At 56.7% G+C, this 12242-nt stretch overlaps 1 protein-coding gene across 7 annotated transcripts in view; it reads right to left on the bottom strand.

Annotated features, from left to right (window-relative positions):
* Positions 1-4081: 4081 nt before the first annotated feature.
* Positions 4082-12242, bottom strand: part of SLC25A25 (solute carrier family 25 member 25) — a 34820-nt gene continuing 26659 nt past the window's right edge. For 4 of the 7 annotated variants that reach the window (XM_058524141.1, XM_058524148.1, XM_058524143.1 and 1 more), the window contains exons 2-11: positions 11835-11961; positions 11660-11747; positions 10948-10983; positions 10572-10683; positions 9110-9268; positions 7779-7931; positions 7338-7445; positions 7071-7238; positions 6321-6471; positions 4082-6213 (exon numbers count right to left, since the gene is read on the bottom strand). In XM_058524141.1, the coding sequence (XP_058380124.1) occupies positions 6029-6213; positions 6321-6471; positions 7071-7238; positions 7338-7445; positions 7779-7931; positions 9110-9268; positions 10572-10683; positions 10948-10983; positions 11660-11747; positions 11835-11961 (1287 nt within the window). In that variant the 3' untranslated portion in view covers positions 4082-6028. The remainder of the gene's footprint in view (positions 6214-6320; positions 6472-7070; positions 7239-7337; positions 7446-7778; positions 7932-9109; positions 9269-10571; positions 10684-10947; positions 10984-11659; positions 11748-11834; positions 11962-12242) is intronic. The other 3 variants (XM_058524142.1, XM_058524144.1, XM_058524146.1) reach the window with 1 other exon arrangement.

The following is a 12242-nucleotide window of genomic DNA, read 5'->3' as shown; positions in this document are numbered from 1 at the left end:
TCCAGGTCCTAATCCTTGGAACCTGTGACTGTTAGCTGACGTGGTAAAGGGAATTTGTAGATGTGATTAAATTAATGCTTTTGAGATGGAGAGATTTTCCTGGATCATCTGGGTGGGCCCTAAATGTAATTAATCACTAGTGTCCTTATAAGAGGGAGGCAGAGGGAGATTTGACTAAAGAAGAGATGTGACCACGTAGGCACGAGGCTGGAGGAATGCGAGGAAGAGGTCTCAAACCAAGGAACGTGGACGGACAGGCTCAAGAAGCCAAAGAAACAGATTCTCCTCGGGGGATCCAGAAGGAACCAGTCCTGTGGACACCTTGATTTCAGCCCAGTGAAATTGATTTTGGACTTCTGGCCTCTAGAACTGTGAGAGAATAAATCTATGTTGTTTTAAGACACCACGTTGGTGGCAGTTTGTGGCAGCAGCCATAGGGCACTAGTACAAATGGTATAAGCCAGTGCCGTCAGGGGAGAGAAACGGCCCCAAGGAGCCCAGTGACGTTGGGCCAGTCCCTGCCCGTCTGTCAGTTTCCTCCTCGGTAAAATGAGGGGGTGGGGGTTGGTGCAGCCAGGGGTGCCCCACCCTGATGGGAGTGGGTGGAGCCAGCTCCCTTTCTCATCAGCCTCCATAACTGCCCCGGGGAGATAGTGCTTCCCCCTGGGCCTCAGGGGCTGTGCTGATGGGTGATAGCAAGTGGCCAGAGGAGATCACCTCTTTGTGGCTGCTCTCCAGGGGCCTGTGTTACGGGAAGCCCAGAGCAGGGCCCAGGCTTGTTGGGCCGCCTGGGGGCCTAGGGCAGGCCTCTGGCCCTCTCTGGTCAGTCTCCTCATTCTTGGTTCCCCTCTGCCCTGCTCGCTCACTCCCCGCCTGCTGGCCCTTCCCAGCCAGCCCTGACCACCCTCTCCTGCCGCCATGACCGGGCTTCGCTGGTCTGCTCCAGCTCCCTCGTCGGCCCTGGAGGGCAAGGACCAAGGTCCATCCCTGGGCAGTGGGGCCCACACCTCGTCCACTCCTCCTCTCACTCTTCCCCTGCATTCCAACCCGCTCAGACCAGTGAGATCAGGACCGGGGGTGGCCAGGTGGGCAGTTGAGCACATGGCTTCAGGGGCAGCAAAGCTGGATGAATCTCAGCTCGACACTGACCCTTTGTAGGACCCGGCGAGTCCTTCCCCTCTGAGCTCTAAGGAAGGCATAGTGCTCTTCCTGCTCGTGAGGAAACTGCGGCTCAGAGAAGCACGAGATTTGCCCAGGATCACACCGCCGGGAGCTGTCAATCACAGGCCTGCCCCACGTCCCCAGGTTCTCTGTGACCTCCTGGAGAGCAGCCAAGGACCAGGTGCCACCCGCCTGAGGTGAGGCAAGGAGTGCCTGCCCCTTGATGAAGGTCCCCATGGGTGGACCGTGGCCTGGTTCCAGCCTGCTGGGCCTGGCGTGGGCAGGGGCTCCCCGTCCGCTGGGCCTCCAGTGGAGCCTGCCCTATCTTCACCCCTGTGCTTGCAGCACTGCAGGGGGCTGTTGACCTACATTCGAGGCCCTGTCACTTATGCACGGTGAGGTCCTGGGCAACTCCCTTCCCCTCCCAGAGCCTTTGTTTTCTCATCAGTAAAAGGGGGTCATGGGGCAGCAGCACCTCACAGACCCGCTGAGGGCTAAGTGAGGTCGTGTGTATGCAGCTGGCGCTCCATAAATGGCGCTCTCAGCATTAAGAGACGAAAGGGTCTAGCTTCAGGAAAGAGGCGCAGAGATCTGGCCAGATCCCACAGCACTGGCGGCTCCCCAGCCCCCGGGGGTTGGCTTCAGATTTCCTCTCAGATGCCAGCGATCCCAGGACCACATGACCTCCTCGCCCGGGAGGCCGGAATGAGAAGCATTTCGGGGGGGAAATTACTCTGCGTGTTTGGAATCCTGGATAGGGGAGGGGAGCTGGGAGATAATGCTGTTTATTAAGGACCATTTCCTGTCTGTTTCAACTTTCCAACAGCCCTCCCAGGCCAGTCTGGAGGTCAGAAGTCTGAAACGCGGTTCATGGGGTGAAAATCAAGGTGTCCTTCGGGAGGCTCTGGGGACAATCTGTTCCTTGCCTTTTCCAGCTCCTAGAGGTTGCCCGCATTCCTTGGCTTGTGGCCCTTTCCTCCATCTTCAAAGCCAGCAACCTGGGCTGAGTCCTTCTCGTGCCATCTCCCTGGCTCTCTGCCTGCCTCCCTCTCTCACATTGAAGGATCTGTGGTTACACTGGGCTCACCTGGATAATCCAGGACGACCTCCCTATTTTAAGGTCAGCTGATTAGCAACCTTAATTCCATCTGCAATCTTAATTCCCCTTTACCCTATAACCTAATACACAGGTTCTGGCGATCTTTGAGAGGGCATAATTCCACCAACCACACCGTGGAAGATGTGGATGGGTTTCATGCAACTAGTAACAATTCATTAGGCACCTGGTGGGTGCCGTGCACTTACTGGGAACAGCAGTGAAAAAAGCCAAGTACCCCCCAACCTCCCGGAGTTGACAATCACATGGGAGGAAATAGACGGTTAACCAGGACTGACAGCAAGCAGTATAGTGGATGGTGACAATACTAGGGACAAAAAACGGGATGGGGAATCAGCTAGGTTGGGTGGGGAGAGCGGGCTGCCATTTTAATTGGGGTGGTCAGAGAAGGTCTCGTGTGCAAAGACTGGAAGGAGGGGTGAAGGAACAAAGGAGACAAGCGTAGGAAGGTGAGGCTCCACGCTCCACCCTGCTCAGAGCACCTGCCCCCGTCAACTTTCATGCTGGAGAAGCCCCTCTCCCACCAGATGGAACTGAGGACCTGGAAGGGTCCGCAGGCCACCACCCCAAGGGGAAGCCTAGACAAGGTGGGATGGCAGGTTAGGGATCGGGGGCCAATTTGCCAGGACCCAATGGTTGGGTCTATGCCCGTCACCCCAGTAATAAACAACTGAGGCGAGTGGCATATTAGCTTCCTGGGGCTGCTGTCACCACAAAGTGGGATGTCCTAAAGCGGCAGAAATTGATTCTCTAGCAGTTCAGGAGGCTGCAAGTCTGAAATCCAGGAAGTCTGAAATCTGGAGGGTATGAGGGAGAAACTGTTCTGTGCCTCTCTTCTAGCTTCAGGTGGCCGCCTGTGGTCCTTGACTCGCAGCTGCCTCACTCCAGCCTTTGCGTCTGTGGTCACGGCATTCTCCCTGTGTCCAAATTTCCCTCTTCTATAAGCACACCTATCATTGGACTTAGGGCCCACCCTAATCCAGTGTGACATCTTAACTGGATTACATCTGCAAAAACTGTATTTCCAAATCAGGTGACATTCTAAAGTTCTGGGTGGACACGAATTTGGGGGGATACTAGTTAACCCAGTACAAGTGGTATATGTCAGTGTCACACATGGGCACTCTTCCGTGCCTCTGTACAGCCTCTGAATGGCAGAGCCGCAGAGGGCTCCCCAGTTGCTTCATACTATCGCCTGCCAGCCTGGACCTGTGGCGCCAGGGCCATCAGGGGACTGAAGTGTGGACAGTTATCTAACGAACATTATATCGAGCACTTTGTGCACCAGGCACTGTCTTAGGCTCTGGACATACAACTGCAAACACCTTCCCTGTCCCCAGAGGCCTCACACTTTCCTGGGGAGACAGGCAGAAAGCACACAAGGAATGTCAGGAGGGGCCCCCAACATCTCCACGTCAGAAAGATGGGCAGGAACAAACCTGAGGCTGGGAGGAGCAGCCAGTGAGGTGGAGAGAAGTACAGGGGTGTCTGGAGGCCACGGGAGGGTGGCGCTTCAGGCAGGAGGCAGTGACCAGCTCTGCCCACGATGGGCTGGACTGGATGAGGGCTGAGGCAGGACCACCAGGCTCAGCAACTCAGAGGGCCCTGGTGACCTGGTCAGAGCACCCCAAATCCAACCAACATCCATTCTAAAGAGGGAGTACCCCCTGGAAGCCCACGGGGCAGCCGCTCCAAGAAGAGGTAGGTTTCTCATCTTCTCTAACCAGAAAACTGGATTCACTTTCTAACATGAAACGCCCCCATGCCACCCCAGCCCAGGTCAGAAAAGTCATGGCTCTGTCATCAGCTTTGAAACGACTTTATTAGAAGGCTGTTTTAAATGACAACTTCCAATTCTTTTGTAATTTGCTTTTTCACAAATTCCAGTTATAACTCTATTTCTATATAACAGTAACGTTTGCATTGATCTTTGCATCCTATTTCACTTGTCCTCATCAGCCCTTCTGGCAGAATGAAGTGCAGCTGTGGGGCTTCGAGGTGACCAGCATGATTGAGCAGGGGCAGCAGGGGCCTGCGACGGGGGGAGCCCACTTCACAGGGGCAGGCGGGGGACTGGCCGCCCTCTCCTCTAGGCCCCCACCCCAAACTCACAGTGATAGGCCCCTCACTGCCTAGTCATTCAAAAAGGGTAAAATAAAGAAATCCTCCAGTCCAAGAAAGGATTTGGATTTCCATTTTCAATGGAATCGAGGTTTCTCCCCCTCTCCTCGCCCCCATCAGATCCTCAGGCTTCAGGAGTGCCAGCCCTGCCCCGACCTGCCAAAGGACATCTCTCTCTCCAGGATCAGGGCCCCCTTCTTGCCCTTCTTCTCTGTCGCCAGTTCCAAGGGGAATTTCTTTGGACAGATGTGACGTTGGTGTGGGCAGTGGTGAGAGGGTCCCTCCCATGGCACCTCCTTCCTCTCCCCACCCCAACCCGCGGTGCTGAGAAGGTACGGTCAACCACGAACATAAATATGAATAAAAAATGAACTTGAAAATGACAGGCTATTAATTAAACAAATCTATAAAAATAGTTAGGACATAACTCTGTTCAAATAAATACAAAATAAATAGGCTCCAAGCACTGTGATACGCGGCACCAGTGGAATGTGAGGCTGGTCCCACTCTACCCCGTCGGGATCGGACACAACCCCAGGGGCGTCAGAAACAGACTTGAATGCGGTCGGTCAGCCAAGCCGCCTACTCCTTTGTCTTCTCTCTGGAAGCAGAGAACTTGCACATGTGCCCAGCTTGTCTTTCTGAACAAAACCCTTTTCCCAAAAATACACAATTAAGGCCTTTAACACCTTTTCCTTCCCTCACCAGGGCTCGCAGACAGGGGCAGGAACTGCCCTCCCGTTACAACACGATGCCCTACTGCCCTCATGCCCGAGGGGTGCAGGGAGTTGGTTCTGAGCTGGTGCCAGTCCTGACAGAGTCCGGGGCCAGCTCAGAGCACCAAGAGGCCCCCAGCAGCAGGGAGCACAGGCCCTCTGGGCTTCAGGACCCAGCACCCGCCTTCCGGGAAGCCATGCGCCAGGACACCAGGCAGCCAAGGGCGGGGCTGGCCTTGCCCCTCTGCATGCACACGCACATCCAGGGCCCCTCTGTTGGTGAGCTCAGAAGCCAACAGTGGGCTCAGACCAGGATGAGCACAAAAGCCAGACTCCTCCCTCCTCCCTGCACCACATAGCCAGCAGCAATGCTGTAGGTCAGGAAGTAGGGCTGGTAAAGTCGGGTGGAACGACCTGTCCCCACGGACAGAGGGGAGAGGAGTGAGGAGGGGCGTGGGAGTGGGCTGGGAGCCCCCCTCCTACCATGTTAAAACAGCAGCGAGGATGGAAGCAAAGAGGGCCTGGGGAAGACCCCCAGCAGGCCAAGGGGCAAGGCCTGCGGCCAGTGGCCTGGCTGTGAGAGGGGATGGAAGAACTAAGCCGGCATCTGAGCCCTGCTATTCGGCAGGCACTGCAGGAAACGTCCTGTCCCCATGCACGACAGCCTGTGTCCTGCTGACCCCCGGAGCTGGAGGAATAGCCGTGGGTCTTCCCCGGGACGGACGCCAGGGTCAGCAGGACAAACCCAGCGGGCCTGCCAGCTCTTCCCCCTCCCTTGCAGCCGCATCCAGGGTTTCACAGCTTGGCTTCAGTCAGCGTAGTGTTGGCACATTCACAGAATGAGATGGCTACACATCCTGGGGCCGCAGGCCCAGGATCAGCAAGTCCGCGGGCGGGGCTGCCCTCACCCCCGTCACCGCGACTGCACGCCCAGCGTGATCTTCAGGTTCTCGTATACCACATAGCTGATGCTCACAGCTGGGATCACCTTCATGAAGTTGGGGGCCAGCCCCCGGTACAGGCCAAAGGCCCCCTCAGTCCGCAGGATCTGTTTGAAGAGGCTGCTCATGGTCACCTCTGGAGCGCCCTCAACGGAGGCTGCAGGGAGAAAGGCCGCCCATCAGAGGCCTTTCCCCAGCTCCTCCTTCATTCCCAACCCACCCGGGGAGACGGGCCCCTGGGAACTGGCCTGGGACCAGCCTTACCTTGGGCCTGCATCCGGGTCCTGACCAGGGCCAGTGGGTAGCTGGCCAGCTGGCCACAGGTGCTGGACATGGTGCCACAGGCCAGGAGCACAAACACACCGGGGTCCGCGCTGTTCACTGCATAGCGCTGCAGCCAGGCATTCTTCAGCGTCTGGAACGGGAAAGGGGGGTTGGGATGAGCCAAAGGGCCTGTGAGCCCCAGGAAGAGCTTGTGAGGCAGTGAGAGACTGGGGGGCTGGGGGGGGGCAGTTATCGGATCCACACAGGAGGCCTTTCCTCATCATCACATGGGATCCGCAAGGCCACTGTAACCTGACTCGCTGGGCCTGGGCTGACCTGGGGCTTGCTGAGCTCGTGGCCTGCCTGCCCTTTCTTTCTGCTGTCACCGGGGATTCCTGGATAGGACAGGATGAGGCAGGGGTGGCACCTCCTTCTCCCAACAAAGAGCCTGACTTCTGTGGTCTCCAGTCTGCTGGGGGCTCAGGGATCCCCCATGGCATTGGACTCCAGTGATCTGCCTGCCGAGCCCCTGGGGGTGCAGAATCTGTGGGCTGCCAGGGGCAGGCAGTGTGACAGGAGATCCTCGCAATAAACAGATGAGCCTGGAAGGAGACACTTTGGTCTGTTCCTTGTCCCAATCATGCCCAATGGTCTGTCAGGCAGGGAGATGACATGCACGGGCGTGGCCAGCAGGGGTTTTCTCTGAACCTCTCTTGCTGTTCAAGGGGCCTGAGCCCCCTAAGACCTCACCTCGTAGACGGCCAGGTCTATCCCGGCGTAGGGGATGATGCCCAGCATGTTGGGAACATAGCCTTTGTAGAAGGCGGCCACCCCCTCTCTGGCTAGGATCTTCCTGGCACAGTCCAGCATGCCCGAGTACTGGCCTGTCTTGCGTAGGGCCATCCGGGTCTTCAGAACCTGCAGAACCCAACAGGAACGAGGGAAGCATGAGCACAGCCCACCCCCCACCCTCACACGTGTGCACACTGCCCGCCCCAGGACCAATGTGGCCCTCACCTCCATGGGGTAGATGCTGCTCTGGGCGATGGCCCCCGCCAGGGACCCTGCCACAAGTCTCTCGTGAATCCTCAGAGTCTCCTGGTCACTCCCAATAAGACGTTTGATCTAGAACAGAGAGCAAACGAACTGATAGACCCCGGAAACCAGTGTGCCCGCTCCTGCCCCCCACCCTCATGGAGCCAATCAGGGTGAGCCGAGACCTAGTGGTCCCGGCACATCTGACGCTGCCCAAAAATGGAAAGAACCAGCCCACAGTGGAACCGGCAGTGGAGCTGGAGTCTGACCCAGGCCTCCCACCTCCCGCCTCGCCCTGCTCTCCCTTGGGTACAATGACTGGCTCCAGGTTCCGGGGCATCAGCAGGGCAGGGACCTCTTTCCAGGGGGAGCTCAGTTAGCAGCTGCCAATTGGCGACTCTCCCTGGGGAGCCGGGTCCTCACCTGCTCATAGGCCATGAATTTGATGGCCGACTCGGGGGCAATTTTGAGGACGTTGATGCCGTTGCCCCGCCAGAGGGATTTGGCCCCTCCCTCTCGAATCATCTGGGTGAACCCACCCACGATGCACATGTTGTTGCTGCGGGAGGCATGGACCTGAGGAGGGAAGGACAAGGGTCAGAGAAAACTCAACTCAGCCCTGAGACTCAAACATGGCTACTCTAGGTCCAACTCGATTTCTCTGTGCACCTACTGTGTGCCAACATCGTGCTGAACACCTCCACAAGGATTATTTTTTAAAATAAAAAATTAGAGCTTTTTATTACAGAAAAATTTCAAACGGGTACAAAAGTATAGAGAATTATAAAATGAGCTTCTGTGAACGCACAATCAGCTCCAACAATCATCAAACCATGAGTCCCCGTGCTGCCCCCACCTCTGCTGGAATACTTTGAATCACATCCCAGGTGTGTCATTTCACCTAAAGACTGCTTTTAACCTCTACAGCATTCCTGGGAATTGAGTTAAGAAAAACAAACTGATGGGGCAATGTGTTCAAGTCCCCTAGGTTCAGAGGAATGAAGTCCTGGGGGTGAAGTGACTTGCCCCAGGTCACAGGACCGTAAGGGAGGGACCTGGGTCAGATTCCACGCTGAGAGCTCTTCACCCTGAAGCACTCACTCCCCTGTTTCAGCACAAGAAGGGGGCTCACACTTATCCACCAACAGCTTCAAACCAAGGCAGGCCCAGGAGGGTAAAGGGGAAGGGAAAGGATGACTTCTTTCTGAGCAGGGCTCTGGCACAAAAAACGCCAGAACACAAGCAAGGGGACAAGGGGGTGACTGGCCACTGTTCGGACGACACTGAAGTCCAGTGGTGTGTCCTCGTGCAGGCTGATTTCACAACCCTGCCCCTGACATCAGTCTAGCTTACCTCTGTCCTCTAGATGTGGAGTCGGGCACCTGGCCAAGGTAATGGTGCTGGGGCCCCATGAGGATCCGCTCACACTGCCCCGTGTGACACCCTACACAAGATGCTCCTAAGGGAACAGGCTCCTGCCACACCCCACTTCTCACTGGCTTCACCTGTCCACATTACGGCCCAGGAATGTGACCCTTGGTGTAAGGGCCTTGGATAAAATTAGATCAGCTGTGTGCAAAAGGTCACTTAGGCCTGGATCTAATGTTACCCTTATCTGTGCAATAATTTCAGTCTCATTTATTAGACTAGGAAAGTATGGGCCCAAAGCAGGCCCCAGACAAGGAGGGGAAAGCAACCCTCCAAGGAACCCCAGGGTGGACACCAGGTGGCACCGGGCCCATTTTCCTGCCTACCTGCATGAGCACCTTGAGTCTGTCCAGAGGGGCCGTGCATGTTCTGGAGACAGCCCCCGCCCCGCCTCCGGCCACGAGGTGTCTCCACCACATCCCCGTCTGCCTCTCCTCCACGGTGAACTCATCGGGGACCGTCAGATTCTCGCCCACATCAAAGATCTGTGAGGAAGATCAGCAGAGATAAAACAAGCAGGCCCTGACAACACGGTGAAGCTGCCGGCAGACAGCCGGGGCCACAGCCTTCCACCACCTAGAACGGCCCACACCCCGGGGGACCACACAGATCGGGAGAATGCCAAGGACTCTGGGTGGGGAAGTGATGCACCCCCTCCCCTTCCCTATGTGAAGGTGGCAAAGCTCTGATCCTGTGGGTGGCCTTGGCGAGGCCCAGATACAGGATCGGAGAGCACAGCCGGAAGAAACCATCCAGGAAGCCCTTCCCGTGCCTGCCAGGGAGCTCCTGCAACAGCTTACGGAGGCATCTCAGCTGAAGATCACCAGGCTGGCTGTACTGAAAGGGTCAAGTCAGGGGTAAAAATTCTTCTAAAATCTGATGTGTAACCAGATCAGGCTGGCAGAACATCATGCAAGGCCTTGGCAAATATAAGAGATTGCGATGCCTATACCCTCTCTCCTGGGCAGCATCCTGACTGCTCAGACAGAGCTAGCTCTGCTCCGACCCGGGGCTGCAGGCCAGACCCACGGGTCACCTTGCTCCTACCCCTGAAGCGGTCCACTTAGTTTCACCCAGCAAAAACACCAGGTGTACCCTGAGGGTGAGGCCCTGGCCTGGGCACTGCAGGAGACAGATGAGGGGGACAGCCCTGGCCTCCCTCCCTCAGCTGAAAGTCTGGGGTGGATAGTACTGCAAACCGAGGGGGAACTCAGCAAGGACCAGCAGAGAGGGCCACACCCCACATGAAGGGGGCTCGTAGGCGGCGGCCAATGTGGCCACGACCAGTGAGGGCGCAGCTCTGTATTTCTGAATGACAGCTCTGACAGGGGTGAAAAAGCAGGATGTGTGCCAAGAGAAACGACCCAGAAAATGGGTGGTGGGGGAATCCTAACAGCTCCACCATCTGCTCTCTAGAGAGTGGCTGCTGCCCCGCTCCCAGGACGAAGGCTCCCGCTGGCCTTGGGAGAACAAGCAGGATCAGGAGGAGGGTGTTTGAGGTGGACCTGGAACAGGCTGCACCTGGGGACAGGAGGGCATCATTTCTGGCAGGGCCACCTTGTGTTTGGGGAATGGCCAGGCCCTTCAGGTTGGCCGGCGTGTGGGAAATGCAGGGAGCATGTGGAGGGCTCTGTGGGGTTGGCAGAGGAGTGGACAGTCTCACTGTTGAAGAGGAGGCCCGCCGGGAACCCCCACCCCCACCCCGGGATGGGGACTGATGCTGGGTAAAGGGTACCCGTGAACGGACAGGGTGAAACTGCCTTCAGGCCCCGGGAGTGTGGGACTCACCGTGGAATGCTTCCAGTACAGGATGATCTCGGGGATATTCTCCACAGGATGCAGAAGGTGATAGTCTCTCCACTCATTCCAGTCAATGGTCATCGTGCCGTTTTTATCCATGCTGCAAGACACATGCACCGTCACCCACGTGTAAACAGGCCCCATCTGTCAGCCACACTTCCCACCTCCAGGAGAGCCAAGGGCAGGTGCGTGGCCATGAAGGAAACCACAGAAGGTGCGTCTGCCCGAGGAGAGAGGGCAAGGTGGCTCCACACCCCACTTTGCACAAAAAAAGGGATATAATGGCCCACAAGAACCCCATTCTAATCAGGCACAGAGGTCAAGGAGGGAGGGATGCAGTCACCGGGGTGACACGGATACTTACTAGGTGACAGGGCCCCAGAAGTGGCCCGTTCGTATTCTGACAGACAGACAAAGGAGGACGCAGAGGAGAGAGGAGAAACAACACCAATAAGTGCTCTGAGCGGATGTTAGTGAGGTGAGCGCACAGCACAGCACAGCGCAGCACAGCACGAGGATGCGCGCGCCACAGCGCCCGGGCAGCAGTATAAGAGCCGCTGGCCCTGACCAGCCGGCTTCAGGCCCCAGGGATTCGGAAAGGCTAAGCCAGGAGTGGAAGCTGCTCCCAGGGCTCTCCTGTGCAATTTCCCAGCACAGCAACAACTACGCTACCCCCAGGACCACAGCTGGCCCACGGGCTGTCTCTCGTGGTTAAGAGCAAGTTACCATCCTCGGGGTGGAGCTACGCCCTTTGAGCCCTCCCACTTTACGACCAGGCAGAGAAGGGTGCCCCTCGTTCCTCTTTCACCTACTGGAAACCCCCCAGCTAATGATTCTCTTCAAGGGTCACCGGGAGTGGGCACACTTCCGAGTGATTCTTCAGATGAGAGCTGACCTGGAACCCGGGCAGCGGCTGGTCTCGGGGAGGAGTTACTTATTCATCCCTTCAAACCACCAGAGGCCAAAGTTCGGAGAAACGGGGTCAATACAGTGAATGACGCCGCAGAATTGCTCCAAGAACTTTTCTTTCGTCACATGTTCATTAAACCAAATACAGAAGCTGGCTAAGCACTCACCTTTTGAGAATTTTTTCTGCCTGCTGTTCAGATATCTTGACTCCCAGGTCCCGCAGCGACTGCATGATCTCTTGAGCGTCGATTCGTCCTGCAACGACGACGGCTGTGAGCCAGGAGCCAGACCCCTGGAGAGGACTGAGACCCCGTCAGCCTTGGCTCCGGAGGCGACACTCACCATCATTCTTTTTGTCCAAACTCTTGAACACCAGCCTCAGTTTCTTCTCGTGATCTTGGAGATAATGGACAAACTCTTCAAAGTCTAGCTGCCCATCGAGGTCTTTATCGCCAGCTTGTACGATTTTCTGTAAAAAACAAGTAAGGTTTGTCCTGTAGGTCAGGCATCAGCTTCTCCTTGTCCCCAGGAAACAACTGTGCTAACCCGTGAGCCGAGGTGGCCCCAACGACCCGAGATGCTTCCCCTGCTCTACTCCCAAAGCACCGCTTGGATCCCCCACAAGGGCAGGCCGGAGCCCAAGTAGGAGCCCACTGTGCTTCCCTCACAGCAGAGGACAAAGGATCCCCCAGGAGAAGCCCGTCAGACGGAGGCCAACAGTGCGGGGCCTGGCGCTTTCTCATCTCAAGC

This window comes from Diceros bicornis, chromosome 28 (genome assembly GCF_020826845.1).
Source record: "Diceros bicornis minor isolate mBicDic1 chromosome 28, mDicBic1.mat.cur, whole genome shotgun sequence".
NCBI lineage: Eukaryota > Metazoa > Chordata > Mammalia > Perissodactyla > Rhinocerotidae > Diceros > Diceros bicornis.
This window is presented reverse-complemented; position numbering and strand designations above follow the sequence as displayed.